Source organism: Stomoxys calcitrans, chromosome 5 (assembly GCF_963082655.1).
Source record: "Stomoxys calcitrans chromosome 5, idStoCalc2.1, whole genome shotgun sequence".
Classification (NCBI taxonomy): domain Eukaryota; kingdom Metazoa; phylum Arthropoda; class Insecta; order Diptera; family Muscidae; genus Stomoxys; species Stomoxys calcitrans.
In genome coordinates, this window is record NC_081556.1 from 43,891,662 (window position 1) to 43,915,733 (window position 24,072).

The window sequence follows — 24,072 nt, forward strand, 5'->3', positions numbered from 1 at the left end:
TTCTTTTCCCATTCAGATTCTTACTTAGTGGGGGAAAAAATGAGAAGTGGCAATTTTCTTATATTTGTCCTCTCTTCTTTCAACAGCCTCCCTTAACTAGGTGAGAAAAATCAGCACAGGAGAGGAAATGGAAATGGCATTTGAATAGAATCTTTTTTCTTGGCTTGCAGCAACCATAAGAAAACCAAATTCTTGCCACTTGATGACAAAAAAGGATGGGGGCCAAGAAAAAAATGGTAATATGATGAAAGTGAAGTAACTGAGTAGCCAACAAAATGATTTTCTAATTAAGTCTATTAAAATTTGTTAAAAAAGAACACGAATGCTTGAGATGCTTACCTCTCACACCCACATTTATAGAAATTCGTTTCTTCTTTTAAATACCTTCCCCCGTTCACAGCCATAAGGACCTCCATCTTTTTGGAGTAAAGTGAAAAAAAACCCTCAAAATAAACGACGTGGTTATGGCCATAATAAGCCCAAAAACGAAAAACGGTTGTTTGGTAAGGTAGGCAAGAAAGGTAAAAGCAATTAAGAAATTTATTTGCCTAAAACACTTGACCCACTTCAGAAAGCAAAGAAGAAAGGATGAAGCCAGCAACAAGGACTATGGCGACAGCCACGAGGAAATTTTCAGCAAATGGCTGTACAAAAAAACGGAAATATCACATACATATGCCAAAATATGGGGCAAAAATGAACAGAGTTGCTGTTTGGGGAAAAATTTTTCTGAAAATCAAATTCTACCAAAAAAAAAATTTAAACATTTTTTATAAAAATAAATTTCATGAATTTTTGAGAAATAAAAAATTTTTTTTCGAAATTAAGGAAAATTTTTTAATAAAAAAAAATTCAAGAAATTATTTTATATAAAAAATTAAGGAAGTTTTATGAAAAAAAATCAATTCAGTTTGTTGATTGATCTCTGTACGAAGTTTTGGAAGAAACATCCGATTTCTATATGAAAATACTTCCGATATCGTTCAGAATTCTTAACGAAGTTTCGAAAGGAACATCCGATTTCTATACGAAATTACTTTCGAAATCGTTCAGAATTCTTTACAAAGTTTCAGAAGATACGTCCGATTTTAATACGAAAATACTTCCGAAATCGTTTAGACTTCTTTGCGAAGTTTCGAAAGGAAAATCCGATTTCAATACGAAAATACTTCCGAAATCATTTAGAATTCTTTACAAAGTTTCGGAAGAAACATCCGATTTCTATACGTAATTTCTTTCCAAATCGTTCAGAAGTATTTACGAAGTTTCGAAAGGTACGTCCGATTTCAACACGAACATACTTCCCAAATCATTCAGAATTCTTTACGAAGTTTCGAAAGGAAAATCCGATTTCAATACGAAATTACTTCCGAAATCGTTCAAAATTTTTTCCGAAGTTTTGACAAGAAATATCCCTTTCCGTATTTCCCAAGGTTTTTTTTAAGATTTTGTTCCAAAACCGTAAAGAATTTGTTCCGATTTCTCTGCGAAACTCCGACGTTTTGTTCCAAAATCATGTCAACTACTCCAAATAACTTTCGTAAAGATTTCGCATCCGAAGTCGGAAGAATCATCCGAAATTCGTTCAACCTGGACCCTCGGAGCAACAGCAAAAGCCGTTATCTAGCGTTCAAAGCCATCAATACAACTTCCAAAAGATGCACAAATAACATGTGTATGCCTTGAAAGCCATGTAGTCGTGTGGAAAATAAGTCAATCACTATAAAGAGAAGAGAAAAGCTAGTGTGAAAGGTGTCAAACTTGTGTTATTGTCGTGCCTGCACCGTAGACACGGTATATTCGATATGAAGCCTCCACACCCAATACGGTTGTTGTTGTAGTTGTATTGTGTTCTATATTTTTTTCTGCTTGATTTTGTTGAATATCCATATCTAGGAACTCTTCTAAGAAGGTGGGGTGTGTACAGAGGGATCTGGGTCTGAGTCGAGTGAGTCTGGCTGGGCAGTTAAACAGGTGACATGTGTCGTGTGGTCCCAATTCACAATCGAGACACACATCCTGCCCGTTGGCATCAATTCTTGTTCTGTAGGAATTGAGGTGGCTGCATTTGCCGGTTCGTAATTGAGGCAGAACTACTCTGGTTTACCGAGAGATGTCAATTTCTTCGGGTGCGATGGGTCGCGGTCGTTCTCCAAGGACAACTTTCAACCGGTAAATGCTACCCGGCCAGACCCGCCTGATCTAGAGGTTCTTTCTTGTAGCGTTGAATCCCTCGCCTCTAGATTACGAAAAACCACCTTGAAACACCTGGGGAGTGGATATGATAATGATTTGGATGATCCCTGCTATAACAGTCCAGAAGGTTTTGCTTAGACAGCTTGTAATTACGTGTTCGCATGGGCAGGACGCAGTGAAGCCCGACCTCTCACTCACTTGATACCGCTGATTCACTTCCGCGACTGCCGCTGCAGCTACTCCGCATTGAGCATTACACTATTCGCAACCTGTGGACGCACCCATTAGCTCACAGCTAAGCTTTTCATGATAGCAATGAACAACACACAGATCGGACCTTAATGTTTCGGCATGTATGGTGCTCACAGCAATCCCGTGCTGAAATCCCAAATTGAAAATCACATCCATTGAACGATAACTAAAACTTTGGTACATCTCCAGTTCTATTATATATGTGCGTGTGTTTCTATCTAACTTTGATTTTATGTGACATGCGACACAGACAATTGCTTTGGCCAAAGTGGTTGTCGAGTGTCAAATTTTGGGTCTCTTGCAGTTCTCTGATACCGACTGCAGTAACAGCTGCTCCGTATGGGGCATTCCACTATCCGCAACCTGTGGATGCGCCCAGTAGCTCACAGCTAAGCTACTCATGACAGCATTGAACACCACACAGATCGGACCTCAATGTTTCGGCCTGTGTGGTGCTCACAGCTATCCCGTGATGAGTGCTTGTCTGTCAACCAAATTGAAAATCACTTCCACTAAACGATTACTAAAACTTTCGCGCATCTTTCGTTCTATTATATATGTGCGTGTGTTTCTAGCTAACTTTGTTTTTGTGTGGCATGCGACACAGACAACTGCTTTAGCCAAAGTGTTTATTGAGTGCCAAATTTTAGGTCTCACGCAGTTCTTTGATTCCGACCGATATGAGTATTATTCCACTGCGTGTCACATAGCTAACCACACTGGAGCTGCATAGCTTACCAATTGCTGCGCACGTGGTCAACAAAGTTTCATTGTCAACAACCCAAATGCAGCCGGCAAGTGACTTGAGGACCTTGTTTCTATTCCTGACCTTACCGCACAGATCGGCTAATCCCATGCTGGGTGCACTCATCTGAGTGGTTTTCATTTGCAAACAACACACAATGTCAGTCGACCAAATCACATCCACTGAACTATTACTAAAAAGTTCGCGTTTCTCTCGCTCTATTGTTTTTGTGTGGCATGCGACACAAACAATTGCTTCGACCAAAGTGGCAATTGAGTGCCAAATTTTGGGTCTCATGTAGTTTTCCGATTCCGACCGATCTGAATATTATTCCACCTTTCATTGCAATATAAAAATAAATATTAAATACACAATAAAAATTTTTAATATTTTTTCCCATGTGGCAACTTTCTTTCAACCATACCCTTTTGGGTACATACACACACACAAAGCATTGTGTGTGTGTGTCTGTGTATGTGAAGAACTTGTCAACTTCCGTAATGAAACATTCCTACCCAAATATTTAGCATTGCCAATCTAAATACAAAGCTAAGCTCTTGCCATATGAAAATGTCAACAACGTCGAAAAAGGGGGAAAGCAAGCAGCAGATATTAAGGCACAACATGGCACCCAGACTTCCGTGCACTGCGTACATACTATGGAGTATGGTATGTGTGAGAGGATATGTGAAAAATGTTTTGCAAGTGTGAGAAAATGTTATGTCTTTTTTGCATCACATCACACGCTTCCAAGGATATTCCACTTCTTCAAACAATTAAAGGCTTAGGCAAAGGCGAAATAGAATGCGATATGCAACTATGGTGGCGGCATAATGGTAGAGGAAAAGTTGTAACTGAAGACTGGAGCCTTTCGGAGTTAATGTTGCATAACAATGCTGAGTCTATTTCATAAAAATGGAGGATTATTTGTGTTCAATTTTCTGTCTACAGATAACAATATTCACTCATGGTTCAATGCATAAGTCTTTTTGCAATTGGTTAATGAAATGTAGTCAAATGGAATTTTGATTCAGTTTTAGTCAAACAATGAGTAAAGGAAGCCTTGAGGAGCTTCCAACCATTTAAGTCACTCGTAGCTCAAGAAACATTTCCGGCAGTACTACAGAAGGATGCCATAAATGACCTATTACAGATGCTGACTGAGTAGGGATTTGAATCCGCCTGCTATACAGACGATGTTATAATACTTCTTAGGGGTAAGGATCCGAACCAGCCATGCAGAAGGGCCGAAAAGGTCTTGCACATGGCATATGACTGGGCTAGACCCAGGATTCTCAATGTTAACCCAGAGAAGACATGGGGGTCTCAATGTTTACCCAGAAAAGATCGAAATATGACTGTTCACGAGGAAGACGAAGGTGGGCCAACTTGAAGCACCACGCCTCCTCAACAAAACGATATCTGACAAGGTCAAATACTTGGGAGTGATCTTGGATAGGAAGCTTAATTGGAAGTGTCACATTCAGGAGCGTTCTGAGAAGGCTCACAGATGTTGGGCACTATGTAGATGGGCCTTAGGTTAGAAATGGGGCCTGAATCTGTGGATAGTCCACTGGCTCTACAGGAGCGTGATTAGACCAATACTTACTTACACCTCAGTAGTTTGGTGGATTGCTATGGAGAAAAAGTGCAACATAAGGACCATACAAGAGGTTTAGAGAAGATGTTACCTTGGCATAGGGGGAGCGATGAGGACCACGCCCACTAAGGCACAGGAGACTATTCTAGATATCCGACCCATTGACATACAGATTAAGTTTGAGGCAGCCACTGCGGCTATGAGACTTAAGGTGATGGGAGCAAGGATTAAGGAAGGGAGCAGCTCATGAGCGGAGGCCACCGTAGCGCAGAGGTTAGCATGTCCGCCTATAACGCTGAATGCCTAGGTTCGAATCCTGGCGAGACCATCAGAAAAAATTGTCAGCGGTGGTTTTCCCCTCCTAATGCTGGCAACATTTGTGAGGTACAATGCCATGTAAAAGCTTTTCTCCAAAGAGGTGTTGTACGCCGTTCGGACTCAAATATAAAAAAGAGGCCCATTTTCATTGAGCTGAAACTTGAATCGGACTGCACTCACTAATATGTGAAAAGTTTGCCCCTCTTCCTTAGTGGAATGTTCATGGACAAAATTTGCATTGACATACCAACGCGGTATAATCGAGGCGACGATCGGAAACCTTGAAGGAAAGGAAGAGGTTTCCGATAGGATAACTGAGGTGACACTTGAGGTCGAGTACGAGTCACTGTTGCCAGCGGCACAGTCTTGGACGGACGGAACCCCAATATTGCCATCTCGAAGATTATGTTACACGGGTGGATCTATGCTAGAGGAAAGAGTGGGCCTAGTCTTCGTTGAGAACCCAGGGACTGAGATCTGTTTTAGACTGCCTGACCGTAATACGGTCCTGCAGGCGGAGATTCGGGCGATCAAGGAATGCGTAAGGTGGAGTAGTGCCAATGCAAGGACATCAAGGGTGAACATCTTTACGGAGAGTAAAATGGCCATAAGGGCAATAACATTGGGAATAGTAAGATTACGAACAGTTACCAACGCCTTCTCTGAGGATGGCAAAATCCGCATCGTTTGGGTGCCGGGCCATAACGGAGAATGAAAGTGCAGACGATTTGGCGATGAAAATCAGAGGTCTGCCGTCAATAAACTTGGTTTACCCGAAGCCTCTCGGATTGACGCAGACCGAGTTAAGGACATGGGCGACGAACACGCACTGTGGATTAGAGAAACAGCCGTTAGGATTGCGAAAATCCTATCGGGTGATCCAGATGATGAGGGGACCGGACTATTACTGAAAGGAAGTAAAAAGGAGGTCAGTATAGCTTTTGGTATCATAACGGGACACATAGGACTACGAGCTCACTTATGCAAAGTCGGTGCGGCAAGTAGTGGCATGTGGGGAAGATGATGAGACGTTGAAGCATTTCCTTTATCATTGCTCGGCTTTTTAATTCTAACAGATACCGGCACTTAGATGGAGACACAATACCAGACATGAACCAACTTTTAGGAGTGGCATGGAAAACAATTAAGGATTTTGTAAGTAGCACGGAATTCCTAACTTAGATTTTCTTTTTCGAGGTTACTTTTTTAGTATTTAGAGCGCATTACAAGCCGATTACAGGCTTAAGTGTATGTCCATAGTGGCATGGGGCAGATTAATAAAGGGTGATTTTTTTGAGGTTAGGATTTTCATGCATTAGTATTTGACAGATCACGTGGGATTTCAGACATGGTGTCAAAGAGAAAGATGCTCAGTATGCTTTGACATTTCATCATGAATAGACTTACTAACGAGCAACGCTTGCAAATCATTGAATTTTATTACCAAAATCAGTTTTCGGTTAGAAATGTGTTCATTCACCGTTCAGCGATGAGGCTCATTTCTGGTTGAATGGCTACATAAATAAGCAAAATTGCCGCATTTGGAGTGAAGAGCAACCAGAAGCCGTTCAAGAACTGCCCATGCATCCCGAAAAATGCACTGTTTGGTGTGGTTTGTACGCTGGTGGAATCATTGGACCGTATTTTTTCAAAGATGCTGTTGGACGCAACGTTACGGTGAATGAACACATTTCGAACCGAACACTGATTTTGGTAATAAAATTCAATGATTTGCAAGCGTTGCTCGTTAGTAAGTCTATTCATGATGAAATGTCAAAGCATACTGAGCATCTTTCTCTTTGACACTATGTCTGAAATCCCACGTGATCTGTCAAATACTAATGCATGAAAATCCTAACCTCAAAAAAATCACCCTTTATCTGCACTCTATTTTAAACCAAACTTAAAATAACCTATATTGTATGTCACTTGTTATACCCACCACTATAGGATGGGATAGGATAGGATAGGGGGTATACTAATCTAGTCAGTCTGTTTGTAACACCTGAAATATTGGTCTAGGACCCCAAAAAGTACATATATCCTTGATCGTTTCGATATCCTGAGTCGATCTAGCTATGTCCGCGCATCTGTCGAAATCACGATAGCGGTCGAATGCGTAAAGCTAGCCCCTTGAAATTTTGCACAGATACTTAGTATTAATGTTGGTCATTCGGTATTGTAAATGGGTCATGTCGGTTCAGATTTAGATATAGCTCTCATATAAACTGATCTCCCGTTAGACTTCTTAAGCCCCTTGAAGCCGCACTTTTAGTTCGATTTGGCTGAAATTTTGCAAATAGTGTTCCATTATGACTTCTAACAACTATGCCAAGTACCCCCCAAATCGGTCAAGAATCTGATATAGCACCTATATTAACCGATCTTCCGATTTGATTTCTTGAGACCCTAGAAGCCTTAATTTCATCCGATTTGGCTGAAACTTTGCACATAATGTTCCGCCATGACTTCCAACAACTAAAACAAATACGGTCCAAATCGGTCAAGAACATGATATAGCTCCCATATAAACCGATCTCCCGATTTGACTTCTTGAACCCCTGGAAGCCTCAATTTTTGTCCGATTTGACTGAAATTTTGCGTGCGATGTTCTGTTATGACTTCCAACAACTAAAACAAGTACGGTCCTAATCAGTCTATAACCTGATATAGCTCCTATATAAACCGATCACCGGATGTGACTTCTTGAGCCCTTAGAATCCTTAAATTTTATCCGATTTGGCTGAAATTTTGCTTGTAGTGTTCTGTTATGACTTTCCACAAAAACGCTAAGTACCATCCAAATCGGCTTATAACCTGATATAGCTCCGATCTAAGGTCTTGATTTCTTCTGCTTTTAGAGGGCGCAATTCTTTTCCGACTTAGCTGTTATTTAGCACGTAGTGTTTTGAAATCACTTCCGACAACTGTGTTAAGTATGCTTCAAATCGGTTAATAACCTGGTATAGCTGCCATATAAACCGATCGTGGATCTGGAATTCTTGAGCCGCTAGAGGGCGCAACTCTCACCCGATTTGGCTGAAATTTTTCATGAGGTGTTTTGTTATGACTTCCAACAACTATGTTTAGTATGGCGTTAATCGGTACATACCCTGATATAGCTGCCATATAAACTGACCTGGGATCTTGACTTCTTGAGCCGCTAGAGGGCGCAATTCTCATCCGAAGTGGGAGAAATTTTGTACATCGGCTTCTCCCATGACCTTCAATACGCGTGTCCAATATGGACTGAATCGATATACAGCTTCATACAGCTCCCATATAAACCAATCTTCCGATTTTGCATCTTTTTTATCCGAATGGACTGAAATATGACTTCTACTTTTTTATTTTAATTTATTTTGTTTTATTCTGTTTTATTCTGTTTTATTCTATTTTATTTTATTTAATTTTATTTTACTTTATTTTATTTTTTTTTTAATTCTATTTTTTTTTATTTTATTTTACTTATTTTATTTTTTTTTATTTTATTTTATTTTATTTATTTTTTTTTTTTTCATTTTATTTTATTTTTTTTTTTATTTTATATATGGCATATAGTTTACAGGAATCCAATTCGGTTATATAGTTTGGTTGTGTTAGGTCATTATTAAAAACTCAAGCCAAATACTTTATATTATTTTATCTTTATCTTTATCTTTATCTTTATCTTTATCTTTATCTTTATCTTTATCTTTATCTTTATCTTTATCTTTATCTTTATCTTTATCTTTATCTTTATCTTTATCTTTATCTTTATCTTTATCTTTATCTTTATCTTTATCTTTATCTTTATCTTTATCTTTATCTTTATCTTTATCTTTATCTTTATCTTTATCTTTATCTTTATCTTTATCTTTATCTTTATCTTTATCTTTATCTTTATCTTTATCTTTATCTTTATCTTTATCTTTATCTTTATCTTTATCTTTATCTTTATCTTTATCTTTATCTTTATCTTTATCTTTATCTTTATCTTTATCTTTATCTTTATCTTTATCTTTATCTTTATCTTTATCTTTATCTTTATCTTTATCTTTATCTTTATCTTTATCTTTATCTTTATCTTTATCTTTATCTTTATCTTTATCTTTATCTTTATCTTTATCTTTATCTTTATCTTTATCTTTATCTTTATCTTTATCTTTATCTTTATCTTTATCTTTATCTTTATCTTTATCTTTATCTTTATCTTTATCTTTATCTTTATCTTTATCTTTATCTTTATCTTTATCTTTATCTTTATCTTTATCTTTATCTTTATCTTTATCTTTATCTTTATCTTTATCTTTATCTTTATCTTTATCTTTATCTTTATCTTTATCTTTATCTTTATCTTTATCTTTATCTTTATCTTTATCTTTATCTTTATCTTTATCTTTATCTTTATCTTTATCTTTATCTTTATCTTTATCTTTATCTTTATCTTTATCTTTATCTTTATCTTTATCTTTATCTTTATCTTTATCTTTATCTTTATCTTTATCTTTATCTTTATCTTTATCTTTATCTTTATCTTTATCTTTATCTTTATCTTTATCTTTATCTTTATCTTTATCTTTATCTTTATCTTTATCTTTATCTTTATCTTTATCTTTATCTTTATCTTTATCTTTATTTTATTTTATTTTATTTTATTTTATTTTATTTTATTTTATTTTATTTTATTTTACTTTGTTTTATTTTATTTTATTTTATTTTATTTTATGTTATTTTATTTTATTTTATTTTATTTTATTTTATTTTATTTTATTTTATTTTATTTTATTTTATTTTATTTTATTTTATTTTATTTTATTTTATTTTATTTTATTTTATTTTATTTTATTTTATTTTATTTTATTTTATTTTATTTTACTTTATTTTATTTTATTTAATTTAATTTAATTTAATTTAATTTAATTTAATTTAATTTAATTTAATTTAATTTAATTTAATTTAATTTAATTTAATTTAATTTAATTTAATTTAATTTAATTTAATTTTATTTTATTTTATTTTATTTTATTTTATTTTATTTTTTTCATTTTATTTTATTTGATTTTATTTTTTTTTTTTTTGAATTTTCGAACACATTCTAAATCGATATCATATCCAATGCTGTATATTCAAAGAGTAGTATAGCAAAGAACTTATAAAAGTTAGGCAAGTTTGTGTTGTTTTTCAAAATTTTTTGATTGGCATGGTGGATCGCGATTTCTGATACGCCTTAATCCTTAATCAACAAAATTGCAAATTTTGCCCATGAACATTCCCCTAAGGAACAGGGCCAAACTTCTCACATATCAATGAGTACTCTCCGATTCAAGATTTAAGCTCAATGATAAGGGACTTCCTTCTATAGCCGAGTCCGTACGGCTTGCCGCAGTGCGACACCTCTTGGGATAGAAGTTTTTACATGGCATAGTTCCTCACAAATGTTGCCAGCATTAGGAGGGGAAACCATCGCTGAAAATTTTTTCTGATAGTCTTGCCAGGATTCGATTCCGGGCGTTCAGCGTCATGCTAAACTCTGCGCTACGGTCGCCTCCTACACCTTTGTCAAATTGATTAAGGTGCTCTACATAGCCAACGACTATTGAGTACGGTGTAGAGCACACTTTTTATTATTGCTCCATTCTTTCGATTTTGCAAGGAAACTCTGAAAACACTGTTTTCATTTATTTAAGAAAATTATTCCGCTTTTCATATCATGACTTTCTCTGCTGTAGGTAGGCTAAAAGTCTTCACAAATATATACTTAACCCTCCTCCCCCCCCAAAACATACACCAATATTTATATTCTTAAATCAACTTTGCTGTTTGACAAATCTGGTGGGGCGAGGCTACCTTACAGACTTGGCACATCCTTTTGTTAGCACAAACATGTGGTTGAAGTTAAAAGCACAAGTCCTTAGAACTGCTGAAGTAATTAGTTATGGTGCCAAAACCAAGAACAAACGGCGACTAATTGCATTTATGAAGAAACTTCTCTCCTTTCCCTCTCCTCTGCTGGCCTAGGAAAACTTTTGAGAAACTATTGCTGGCTGCACTTGAAGGAACACAGGATTAAAGTTTCCCAACCACCAACATTTATATCTATCTATCTCCTTTACAAAAACCAACACGGTAGGGGGTTATTAGTAATGAAAAGCTAAAGTCTAAGTGTTAGTAAGGCCATGGCAAAGTTTTTGAGAAACCTATTTGACCCTTTAAAAAGTGTCCCCCCCATTTCCAAGAATACATTGGGTGTTTTTGCGAAATGTTTGTTTCTTTTACTGAGTATTTGGGTATTGATTTGTTTGATTGCTTAGAAAATCATCTCTACTACTTACTGTATTGCTGAGCGCGTGTTCCATAGAGTGGCTCCTGAAGCAAAGGTGAACGTCCATTGGTAATTTCTTTAACTAAAATTAAAGAAGAAAACACCAAACAAAAAAACAAAATTAGAAAAATAGTCGAATAGCGTGGGGGGAAAATTTGTTGTTGTTGTTGTTGTTAAAAATGAGAAAGTAAGAGAGAGAAAGAGAGAGAGAGTCTATGTTCTGTGTAAGAAACAGATATCCTAGCCTCTGGTAGTGTGACCTCCACACCCATGTATCAGGGGAGGTAAGAACGAGTTTTGTATGGAACCACAGCAAGACCACCAATTATTTGTATCTTTCTATGCTACATCATAGGTAATCTAAAGTTCAAGCAGAGCCACTTAAGCTATGAACTCACAATTGAAAACATCTCAAGAGCACAATATGGGTTATTGATAATTGGATTAGTTCAATACAGCTTCAGCAACACAACCCAGCAAACATCAGGGAGGATCTTCTAGCAGCAGCACCAGCCATCAACACTTGACAACTATAACACTTTTGGGGTTTTATCATTGAATTATTTTTATAAGAGAGGGTACTTTAAAAGCAAACATAACCCAGCAAACATATTGGTGTGTTTTTCAATCAACACCCAACTCAGTTATCACTTCGGCATAACACTTTCATTAAAGGATTTTCTTATTTCGTTCTTCTAAAATTTATAAATGTAATGCATCTTACATAACCCAGCAAACATTGTGGGAGCTTATGAACATATTTAACTTTTTTTACAACACTATGGAAATTTTATTTAAATAAATGCAATTAGGATTGTTGATTTGTTATGGTATCAATATCATCAAGGTAAATATCCCAGCAAACACAGTGGGACATAAAAAATCGCACTCATCCACATTTTCAATAGTTGTTCAAGAATAATTAATCAATAATTTATTTATTTTTTGGATTTGTTATGATATTGTATAAAACTTAAAGCAAATAACCCAGCAAACACTGTGGGATGTATAAAAAATCGCACTCATCCATTATTTTAAATAGTTGTTCAAGAATAACTAATTAATAATTCATTTCTTCTTTTGAATTTGTTATGATATTGTTTAAAACTTAATGTAAATAACCCAGCAAACACTGTGGGAAATATAAAAAATCGCACTCGTCCACATTTTTTTCTATTTGTTCAAGAATAACTAATTAATAATTTAATTATTTTGGGACTGGTTATGATATTGTATAAAACGTGCATATAACCCAGCAAACATGATGGGAACTTAACATCTCCTTAATGCACTTTAAGACTATGTAGGTTGGGAAACTTTTTGGAATGAATTCTTTTCAATAATTCATTCAAATATTCGATTTTTCTTTCGTATCTTTAAAAACACAAAACAAATAACCCATCAAACATTGTGGGAGATCTTCATATCTTACTCATTCATTTAAAGACCATCAATTAAGGCATTTAGTTTACAGGAATCCAATTCAGTTCTATAGTTTGGTTGTGTTAGGGCATTATTAAAAACTCAAGCCATATAACCCAGCAAACACTGCAGGAGATCTTCATATCTTACTCATTCACTTTAAGACCTTCAAGTAAGGCATATAGTTCATAGGAATCCAATTCAGTTATATAGTTTGGTTGTGTTAGGGCATTATTAAAAACTCAAGCCAAATAACCCAGCAAACATGGTGGGAACTTTAAATTTAAAAAATTCACTTTGGACATATTTTTTTGAATGCATGCAACTCATTAAAACTTTGAAATATTTGATTTATTGAAATTTCATTGAAATCTCAAGGCATATAACCCAGCAAACTATGTGGTAGCATAAAATCTCATTCACCCATCACATAAGACATGTCTTTTATATGAATGCCATACAATAATTCCTACATATATTTGATAACTTATGGTATAATTGAAAACTAAAAACCAAAAAGTTCACTGGGTATTCAAATAAGCAGGGGTAGCAGGCAAATTTTACCCTAACATCAAATCAACAAAAAAAAAATGACATGAAAGAGCCAGTAAATTGAGAAAAAATAAACAAATTTGTGTTAGGTCAGTTAACACAAGTGGAATTGTTGTGGGCCTTTCAAGCACTCATCAACAACTACCAAGCTAAGGCATACCCTAATCAGCAAATGGCATAGATAGGCAGAGGAATTATATGCAAAAAAATATTTTTTTTGGGGACAAACAAAAAAATTCCTAAATTTGCCCATGAATATTCCATTAAGGAATAGGGGCAAATTTCTCATAATACCACTGAGTGGTGTCCGATTCAAGTCAAGTTTAGGATCAATGGTAAGGGGCCTCATTTTTATAGCCGAGTTTGAACTGCGTGCCGCAGTGCAACATCTTTTTGTGAAGAAGTTTTGTACAGTACCTCACAAATGTCATCAGCATTGGGAGGGGATAATCACCGCTGAAAAGTTGATTATAATAGTCTCACCAGCATTCGAACCCAGGCGTTTAGAGTCATAGGCAGACATGCTAGCCTTTGAGCTAAATTTTAAATTTAATTCTTTAATTTTAACATTTAAAGTCGAAAATATTTAAAAGATTTAAATTTTTTCATAAAATTCCGCTGTCTACTCATTACCATCATCTTCATCATCATCATCGTTGTTGGCATCGTCGTTATAGTCATCACATAAACAAAGCAGCACAATCAATGAGGGTTTCATTGGATTTTTATGCAAATTGTAGATAATTCCATTCAAAGCCAAAACAGCTTAAATAAGTGCTACTGTTTGGATTTGAAAATAAACAACAAAACTGGCATTTCTAAGCATATAAATACATACATACGCAAATACAAACACAAACACATACAAAAAAAACAAATATTTGCATATTGTCAGACAGTCTGTTTGTTGATATGATACAATTTGAAATCCCTTGCCTTTCTAGTTTCCATATTGCCAATTTTAGGGAAAAAGTATCCAAAGGAGTTATCAAACTAAAATTTAAAGTTTAATACCCTACATCGAAAGAGGCACAGTGGGATAGAATCAAAAAACGAATAAAAAGTTTGCCATTTGAGAATGGATAAAGATGACGCTTTGAAATTTGAAACGGTTAGAGCTGAGCTATTATCAGGTGCAAAATTTCAAGGCCCTAGATAGTCTGGCGCCCCTTGGCAAGACCTAAAATGCAGATATTAATCCTCCCCATGCCACCATGGACATACAGCTAAGCCAGTTACCGACTTGTTGTGGGGTCTAAATACAAAAAAAAAAAGTTTTAATCCGATTCGGACCCTAAATGAATGCTGAACATTGTAGAAGTCATTGCGTAATATTTCAGTTCACTCGGATAAGAATTGCGCCTTGTAGGGGGGGGCTTAAGAAGCAAAATCGGGAGATCCGTTTATATGGGAGTTGTATAAAGCTATTAATCGATAAAGACCATATTGAACACGTATGTTGAAGGTCATAAAATTTGACCGTTGTACAAAATTTCCTCCAAAATTTCAAATCGGATGAGAATTGCACCCTCTAGCGGGTCAAGATCGGTTTATATGGCAGCTATATCAGGTTATGTGCCGACTTGCGCCACACTTAGCACACTTAGCTTAGAAGTCATAACAAAACACCTCATGCAAAAATTTCAGTCAAAACGGATGAGAATTGCGCCCTCTTGCAGGTCAAGAAGTCAAGACCCCAGATAGGATTATATGACAGCTATATCAAAACATGGACCGATTAGAACCATACTTAGCACAGTTATTGGAAGTCATAACAAAACACCTCATGCAAAATTTCAGTCAAATCGCATGAGAATTGCGCCCTCTAGCGGGTCAAGAAGTCAAGACCCAAGATCGGTTTATAAGTCAGCTATATCAAACCATGGACCGATTAGAACCATACATAGCGCAGTTGTTAGAAGTGGTACCAAAACGCCACGTGCAAAATTTCTTCCGAATCGGATGAGAATTGCGCCCTCTAGAGGCTCAAGAAGTCAAGACCCAAGATCGGTTTATATGGCAGCTATATCAAAACATGGACCGATTAGAACCATACATAGCGCAGTTGTTAGAAGTGATACCAAAACGCCACGTGCAAAATTTCAGTCAAATCGGAAGAGAATTGCGCCCTCTAGCGGGTCAAGAAGTCAAGACCCAAGATCGGTTTTTATATGGCAGCTATATCAAAACATGGACCGATTAGAACCATACATAGCACAGTTATTGGAAAAATCATAACAAAACACATCATGCAAAATTTTCAGTCAAATCGGATGAGAATTGCGCCCTCTAGGGGCTCAAGAAGTCAAGACCCAAGATCGGTTTATATGGCAGCTATATCAAAACATAAACCGATTTGGCCCGTATACAATCCCAATCGACCTATACTAATAAAAAATATTTGTGCCAAAATTCAAGCGGCTGGCTTTACTCCTTCAAAAGTTAGTGGCTTTCGACAGACAGATGGACGGACATGGCTAGATCGACTCAAAATGACATGACGATCAAGAATTTATATACTTTATGGGGTCTCAGACGCATATTTCGAGGTGTTACAAACAGAATGCGAGACCACCGTAGCGCAGAGGTTTGCATGTCCGCCTATGACGCTGAACGCCTGGGTTCGAATCCTGGCGAGACCATCAGAAAAAAATTGTCAGCGGGGGTTTTCCCCTCCTAATGCTGGCAACATTTATGAGGTACGATGCCATGTAAAACTTCTCTCCAAAGAGGTGTCGCACTGCGGTACGCCGTTCGGACTCGGCTAAAAAAGGGAGGCCCTTATCATTGAGCTTAAACTTTAATCGGACTGCACTAATTGATATGTGAGAAGTTTGCCCCTGTTCCTTAGTGGAATGTTCATGGGCAAAATTTGCATTTACAAACAGAATGATCGTAGCGAAAAGTAAGTTATCCATTAGGGCAATATCAACTAGGACTGTAAGGTCTAAAAAGGGTTTGCGGTGTAAGAAGGAATTCAAAACCCTCTCTCCCCCCCGGCACAATGTGCATAATATGAGTTTCGGGTCATACAGGAGTTGGGAGGTAAAGAGAACAGCCAACTTGGATATAAGAGGACTACCATGGATAAGCTCGGTGCATGCGAAGCTTTTCAGGGCGATACAATTCGAGAACAAGCATGTAGCATTCTGGTACAACATCTACCTCACCCTACATTTTTTTTGCTGGTCTTATGAAATATGGCCAATAAAGGCCTTTTAGTAAGTTTTGCAATGTTTTGAAAAATCTCCGGCCATTATATTTTATAATTTCAACAATAATTTCCTAACATAAATTATGGGCAACATTCTCAAGCATAAGCGTTGCCTGCAATTAATGGCCAATTAAATCAAGCTGATGCAGTTACTTTTCTAATTTTTGTGAGAAGAACAAACAAAAAGTGGCCCAATGGGGTCTATATATGGCAACAACAGGTTTTTCGCTATTAACTTTTATGGAACATTTCAATCATGTTGCTGTTCGTGTTGTTTGGGGTTTGCCAAAGTTGTTCTAAAACTTCGAAACAACTTTGGTGAACAACCAGCCAGTCAGCCAGCCAGTCAACCAAGCAAGCAAGCCAGCGGCCGAACGGCCATACCTGGCTGGAAAACCAAATAATAAATACAACACGTTTCCCAACAATTTTCAGCTTATAAGAGCAAAATATGCGTTTTAACAACAACAACAGCAAAAAAATGGCAACACAAAATCACTTAACGACAAATCGGGCCAAAATGCAGTCAACTGCAGCTATAAAAGTTGTTAGCAAATTTCTGCCTTAAATGGCCTATGGACCTTGACTTGGTTTCTGAGTATCTAATTTTTTGTGTTTCTCTTCATGTATTCTACAAAAAGCCTGTGAGACAAATATGTACATAATTTTGATTCTATTATTTTTAGTGTTTTTTTTAGTAATACTTGTTAGATTGATGATTGATTGATTGATTTTGCACAGTGGAGAAATATCATAAAAAAAAATTAAACAAGAAAAATTTTGAAAATACTAAAAAATTACTAAAACTCTTTTTAATGGTAAAAGGATTTCATTATGGAACACAAACAAGTAATTACAAAGAAACCAGTTAGGAAGGGCAAAAGTCGGGCAGTGCCGACTGTATTATACCCTACACCTACCCTATAAATACAATATGGGAGCTATATCCAATTCTGAACCAATTTTGATGGACCTCGACGAGCAAATATGTTCCAACTGTAATAAGTAGGGTTGACAAATGGCAACATTATTGCAAATTACCCAAAATCTGACGAATATATATAAGGGAGCTATATCTAATTCTAGCTATATTCTAATTCTTGTGCAAAATTTTGGCAAGATTGGTCAATAAATGCGCTGGCAGTGGCTCTAGAAGTGAAAATCGGGCGATATACATATATGACAGCTATATCTAAATCTGGGCCGATTTCTATGAAATTCACCTGTAATGTCGGGAGTCATAAGAAAATCCTTCTTGCCAAATTTCGAGAGAATCGGTGAATAAATGATCATTCTATTGCATTATTACTGCAAATCGGACGAACATATATATGGGAGCTATATCCAAATCTGAACCGATATCCATGAAAATCAGCAGTAATGTCGAGAGTCATAAGAAATCCCTTCCTGTCAAATTTCGAGAAAATCGGTTAACAAATTATCATTTTATTGCAGCAGAACTGCAAATCGGACAAACATATAGATGGGAGCTATATCCAAATCTGAACCGATTTTAATGAAATTCACCTGTAATGTTGGGAGCCATAGAAAAGTTCTTCATGCCAAATTTCGAGCAAATCGGTTAACAAATGATTATTTTGATGCAGTATTACTGTAAATCGGATGAACATATATAAGGGAGCTATATCCAAATCTGAATCAATATCCATGAAAATCTCTAGTAATGTCGGGAGTCATTAGAAAATCCTTCCTGCCAAATTTCGAGAGAATCGGTGAACAAATGATCATTTTATCGCAGTATTACAGAAAATCAGACGAACAAATATATGGGAGCTATATCCAAATCTGAACCGATATCCTTTAAAATCACCAGTAATGTAGAGAGTCATTAGAAAATCAATCCTGCCAAATTTCGAGAGAATCGGTTAACAAATGATCATTTTATTGCAGTATTACTGCAAATCGGACGAACATACATATGGGAGCTATATCCAAATCTGAACCGATGTCCATGAAAATCAGCAGTAATGTGGAGAGTCATTAGAAAATACCTCCTGCCAAATTTCGAGAAAATCGCTTAACAAATGATCATTTTATTGCAGCAGAACTGCAAATCGGACCAACATATATATGGGAGCTATATCCAAATCTGAATCGATATCCATGAAAATCGCCAGTAATGTAGAGAGTCATTAGAAAATACCTCCAGCCAAATTTCGAGAAAATCGGTTGACAACTGACCATTTTATTGCAGTATCACTGCAAATCGGACGAACATATATATGGGAGCTATATCCAAATATGAACCGATATCCATGAAAATCACCACTAATATAGAGAGTCGTTAGAAAATACTTTCTGCTAAATTTTGAGAGAATCGCTTAACAAATGATAATTTTATTGCAATATTACTGCAAATCGGACAAACATATATATGGGAGCTATAACCAAATCTGAACCGATATCCATGAAAATAACCAGTAATGTAGAGAGTCATTAAAAAATCCGTGCTGCCAAATTTCGAGGGAATCGGTTCATAAATGACTATTTTATTGCATTATTACTGCAAATCGGACGAACATATATATGGGAGCTATATCCAAATTTGAACCGATATCCATGAAAATCACCAGTAATGTCGAGAGTCATTAGAAAATCCTTCTTGCCAAATTTCGAGAGAATCGGTTAACAAATGATCATTTTATTAAAGTACTACTGCAAATCGGACGAATGTATATATGGGAGCTATATCCAAATCTGAATCGATATCCATGAAAATCGCCAGTAATGTCGAGAGTCATAAGGAAATCCTTGCTGCCAAATTTCGAGAGAATTGGTTAACAAATGATCATTTTATTGCAGTATTATTCCAAATCGGATGAACATATATATGGGAGCTATATCGAAATCTGAACCGATATACATGAAAATCGCCAGTAATGTCGAGAGTCATAAGGAAATCCTTGCTGCCAAATTTCGAGAGAATTGGTTAACAAATGATCATTTTATTGCAGTATTATTCCAAATCGGATGAACATATATATGGGAGCTATATCGAAATCTGAACCGATATACATGAAAATCACCAGTAATGTCGAGAGTCATTAGAAAATCCTTCCTGCCAAATTTTGAGAGAATCGGTTCATAAATGACTATTTTATTGCATTATTACTGCAAATCGGACGAACATATATATGGAAACCATATCCAAATCTGAACCGATATCCATGAAAATCACCAGTAATGTCGAGAGTCATTAGAAAATCCTTCCTGCCAAAATTCGAGAGAATCGGTTAACAAATGACTATTTTATTGCATTATTACTGCAAATCGGACGAACATATATATGGAAGCTATATCCAAATCTGAACCGATTTCTTCCAATTTCTATAAGGTTCGTCTTTAGGCTGAAAAACACGCCCATACCAAATTTGAAGACGATCGGATTAAAATTGCGAACTCTAGTTTGTTAAACATGGATAGACGGACAGACAGACAGACAGACAGACATAGCTTAATCGAATCAGAAAGTGATTCTGAGTCGATCGGTATGCTTATCAATGGGTCTATCTCTCTACCTTTTGGGTGTTACAAACTAATTCACTAAGTTATAATAACGTATACCACCTGCCATCTACATATGTATCACAATATGTAGATGGCAGGTGAATCGAAGTTTTGAAAGTTTACATGGTAAGGCAACCTAAAGAGGTTAACTTACGATTGCCACTTTTGAACTATCACACACACACATATCTAAACTGGCCTTTTCAAATCTTTTCAATTAAAATCGATGACAAATTGCCTAGACATAGTCCACATATAGCAAAATTACACTCTCCATGTCCTATAGTTGCCACTAATTCTGTCTGTCTGTCTGTCCGTTCGTCTCTATAATTAGTGATGTGGCAAGCCAATAGTCGAGCATTCGACCTGATGAATGGGAAAAAACAAACAACGGACAGTAATTACTGTCATTATTAATTGGTATTTGCATTGATTTGCCATGTTGAGACAACAAATCATCAACTACCAGTCAAAAGTGTAATGAGTTCAATTTCATTAATATAGCTATTAAGCAAAATTGTTAAATGTTGTGCATACAATTTTAGTTGCTAAATGATAAAAGGGGCATAACAATTTCCAAAAAGAGGTGGAATTATTGGCATGGATATAGAAAAAAAACAACATCCTATGAAAGTCAAAAAAATTATTTTTATACCCTCTGCCATAGGATGGGGGTATACTAATTTTGTCATTCTGTTTGTAACACCTCGAAATATGCGTCTAAGACCCCATATTCTTGATCGTCAAGTCATTTTAAGTCAATCTAGCCATGTCCGTCCGTCCGTCCGTCTCTTCGTCCGTCCGTATGGTCATAACTTAATGTAGCCACCACATAAACCGTTCTCGCGATCTCTTGAGCTTCAGAGGGCTCAATTCCAATTTGGTTGAAATTTTGCATATTTCGTTTAGGTATGACTTCCAAAAACTGTGCCAAGTATGGTCCAAGTCAGTTGGTAACCTGATGGAGGCCACCGTAGCGCAGAGGTTAGCATGTCCGCCTATGACGCTGAACGTCTGGGTTCGAATCCTGGCGAGACAATCAGAAAAAATTTTCAGCGCTGGTTTTCCCCTCCTAATGCTGGCAACATTTGTGAGTTACTATGCCATGTAAAACTTCTCTCTAAAGAGGTGTCGCACTGCGGCACACCGTTCGGACTCGGCTCATTGATATGTGAGAAGTTTGCCCCTGTTCCTTAGTGGAATGTACATGGGCAAAATTTGCATTTGGTTGGTAACCTGATATAGCTGCCATATAAACCGAACTCCCGAACTTGAGCCTCTAGAGGGCGCAATTCTTATCCAATTTGTTTGACATTTTGCATATGTCGTTTTGGTATGACTTTCAACAACTGTGCAAAGTATGGTCTAAATCGATAGGTAACCTGATATAGCTGTCATATAAAGCTGTCAAATTTGACATTCTGAGCCACTGGGCGCAATTTTTACTCGATTTACCTGAAATTTTGGAGGTGAAATTCTTCTATGACTTCTAACAGCCATGAAAAGTACGGCCCATATCGGTCAATAACTTGATGTATATGTAATGACAAAGTCACTCAAAGAACTTGAATTGAGCTTCTAGAGGGCTCAAGCTAGTAAACCAATCTCGGATCTTGATTCTTGAGCCGCTAGAGGGCGCATTTATTATCCGATTTGGTTGCAATTTTACATGAAGTGTTCTGCTCTGACCAACAATAACTGTGTCAAGTATGGCTCAAATCGGTTCGTAACCTAATATGGCTCCCATATAAACCGATTTCGGATCTTGACTTCTTGAGCCGCTAGAGAATGTAATTATTATACGATTTGGCTAAAATTTAACTTGAAGTGGTCTGTTTTGACCAACAATAACTATGCCAAATATGGCTCAAATCGGTTAGTAAAATAATATAGCTCCCATATAAACCAATTTCGGATATTGAATTCTGGAGCCGCTAGAGGGCGCAATTATTATACGATTTGGCTGAAATATAACTTCACGTGTTTTGCTTTGACCATCAATAACTGTGCAAAGTATGGCTCAAATCGCTTTATATGTATGCTAGAGGGCACAATTACTATCCGATTTGTCTGAAATTTAGGAAGAAATGTTTTGCTTCGACCATCAACAACTGCGCCTAGTATAGCCCAAATCGGTTCATAACCTGATATGGCTCCCATATAAACCGATTTCGGATCTTGACTTCTTGGTCCGCTAGATGGCGCAATTATTATCCAATTTGTCTGATATTTTGCATGAAATGTTTTACTTCGACCATCAATGACTGAGCCAGGTATGGCTCAAACCGGTTCATAACCTGATAATGCTCCCATATAAACCGATCTGGGATCTTGACTTCTTGAATATAACTGCCATATACATATAGACCATATAGATCTCTCAATTTAGGGTCTTGGGCCCATAGTAGGCTCATTTATTCCCAGATTTCGCTGAAATTTGGGACAGTGAGTGGTATTAGGCCCCTCGACATTCCACATTTAGCACAATGAGTTGTGTAAGGCCTATCGATATTTGTACCGAGTATGGTCAAGATCGGGGTATATTTGGAATACAGCTGTCATATATTCTGATCTCTCGATTTAAGTTCTTGGGACCATAAATTTAAGGTCTTGGGACCATAATAGGCGCATTTATACCCCGATTTCGCTGGAATTCGGGACAGTGAGTTGTTTAAGGCCCCTCGACATTTCAGTTCAATGCAAACAATATTGGTCTAGATTTCGATGTCGCTGTCATATATACTGGTCGCCCGATTTAAGGTTTTAGGCTCATCAAAGGTGAACTAACTAACCAATAATAGACGCATTTATTCCCCGATTTCGCTGGAATTCGGGACAGTGAGTTGTTTTAGACCCCTCGGCATTTCAGTTTAATATAGCCAATATAGGTCTAGATATGGATCCAGATGCCATATATACTGATCATCCGATTTAAGGTTTTAGGCCCACAAAAGGTGAATTAACTAGCTCTCATATATTCTGATCTCCCAATTGAAGTTCATGGGACCAGAAAAGCACATTTATTACTCTATTTCTCTAAAATTTGACACAGTGGGCTGTGTTAGGCTCTTCGACATGCATGCTCATGCTATGGCCCAGATCGGTCTATATTTAGATATAGCTGCGATATAGACCAATCTCCCGATTGAAGGCCTTGGACCTATAAGAGGCATCATTATTTTCCGATTTCGCTTAAAATTGCCACAGGGAGCCCTATTAAGCTCTTTGACATTCTTGTCCCATATGGTTCAGATAGGTCTTTGTTTGCTTTATAGCCTTCCTGAATATGGTGGAGTTCGGACTATATTTAGAAAAAAGTTGATATGGGTTCATATATGATAAAAATGATTTTTTTAATAATTTTTTTTTAATTTTTTTATATATTAAACTTTGGAATTTAATTTTCCTTTAGGCTTTTATTTTTTAAATTTTTTTTACAATTTTTTTTTTTTTTTTTTTTTTTTTTTTGCTATAATACAACACGAAAATGTTTGTAATATATGACTCAAAAAATCAATTAAGCGCAAATTTTTATGATTTCGATTTTTTGCTAAATTATTGAACCATAATTAGGGTTCAATAATTTAACAAAAATTATGAAGCATTATTTTTTTGGTTTTTGGTATTTGAAAAATGAAATTCAACAAACTCACCTCACCAAATGCTGTCTGGGCGTCTCTGAGAAGGTTGTTAGTTGTCCAAGATGATACAAAAAAAACTCTACAACACCCCTTCCTTGCTGTATAATGGTGATGGGAGGTACTCATTCAACATTATCATCATGATCACAATCCCAGTTTTTTGCTTCGAACGCAACCTACTAAACTAGAACTAGTACAACCCATATTTGAAGTGAAGTTTTATACAAAAAAAAAACGGTTTTTCTTTTTGAAAATAAAAAGAAAATTATATTGAACAGATCTTAATATAAGGAAAATAGC

At 36.3% G+C, this 24,072-nt stretch overlaps 1 protein-coding gene across 7 annotated transcripts in view; it reads right to left on the reverse strand.

The window, feature by feature from the left end:
• LOC106081057 (heterogeneous nuclear ribonucleoprotein L) overlaps positions 1-24,072 on the reverse strand; it is a 451,695-nt gene that overhangs the window by 171,953 nt on the left and 255,670 nt on the right. For 5 of the 7 annotated variants that reach the window (XM_013242757.2, XM_013242756.2, XM_013242753.2 and 2 more), the window contains exon 6: positions 11,426-11,497. The exons of the other annotated variants lie outside the window; for them this stretch is intronic. In XM_013242757.2, the coding sequence (XP_013098211.1) occupies positions 11,426-11,497 (72 nt within the window). The remainder of the gene's footprint in view (positions 1-11,425; positions 11,498-24,072) is intronic. 7 annotated transcript variants of the gene reach the window in all.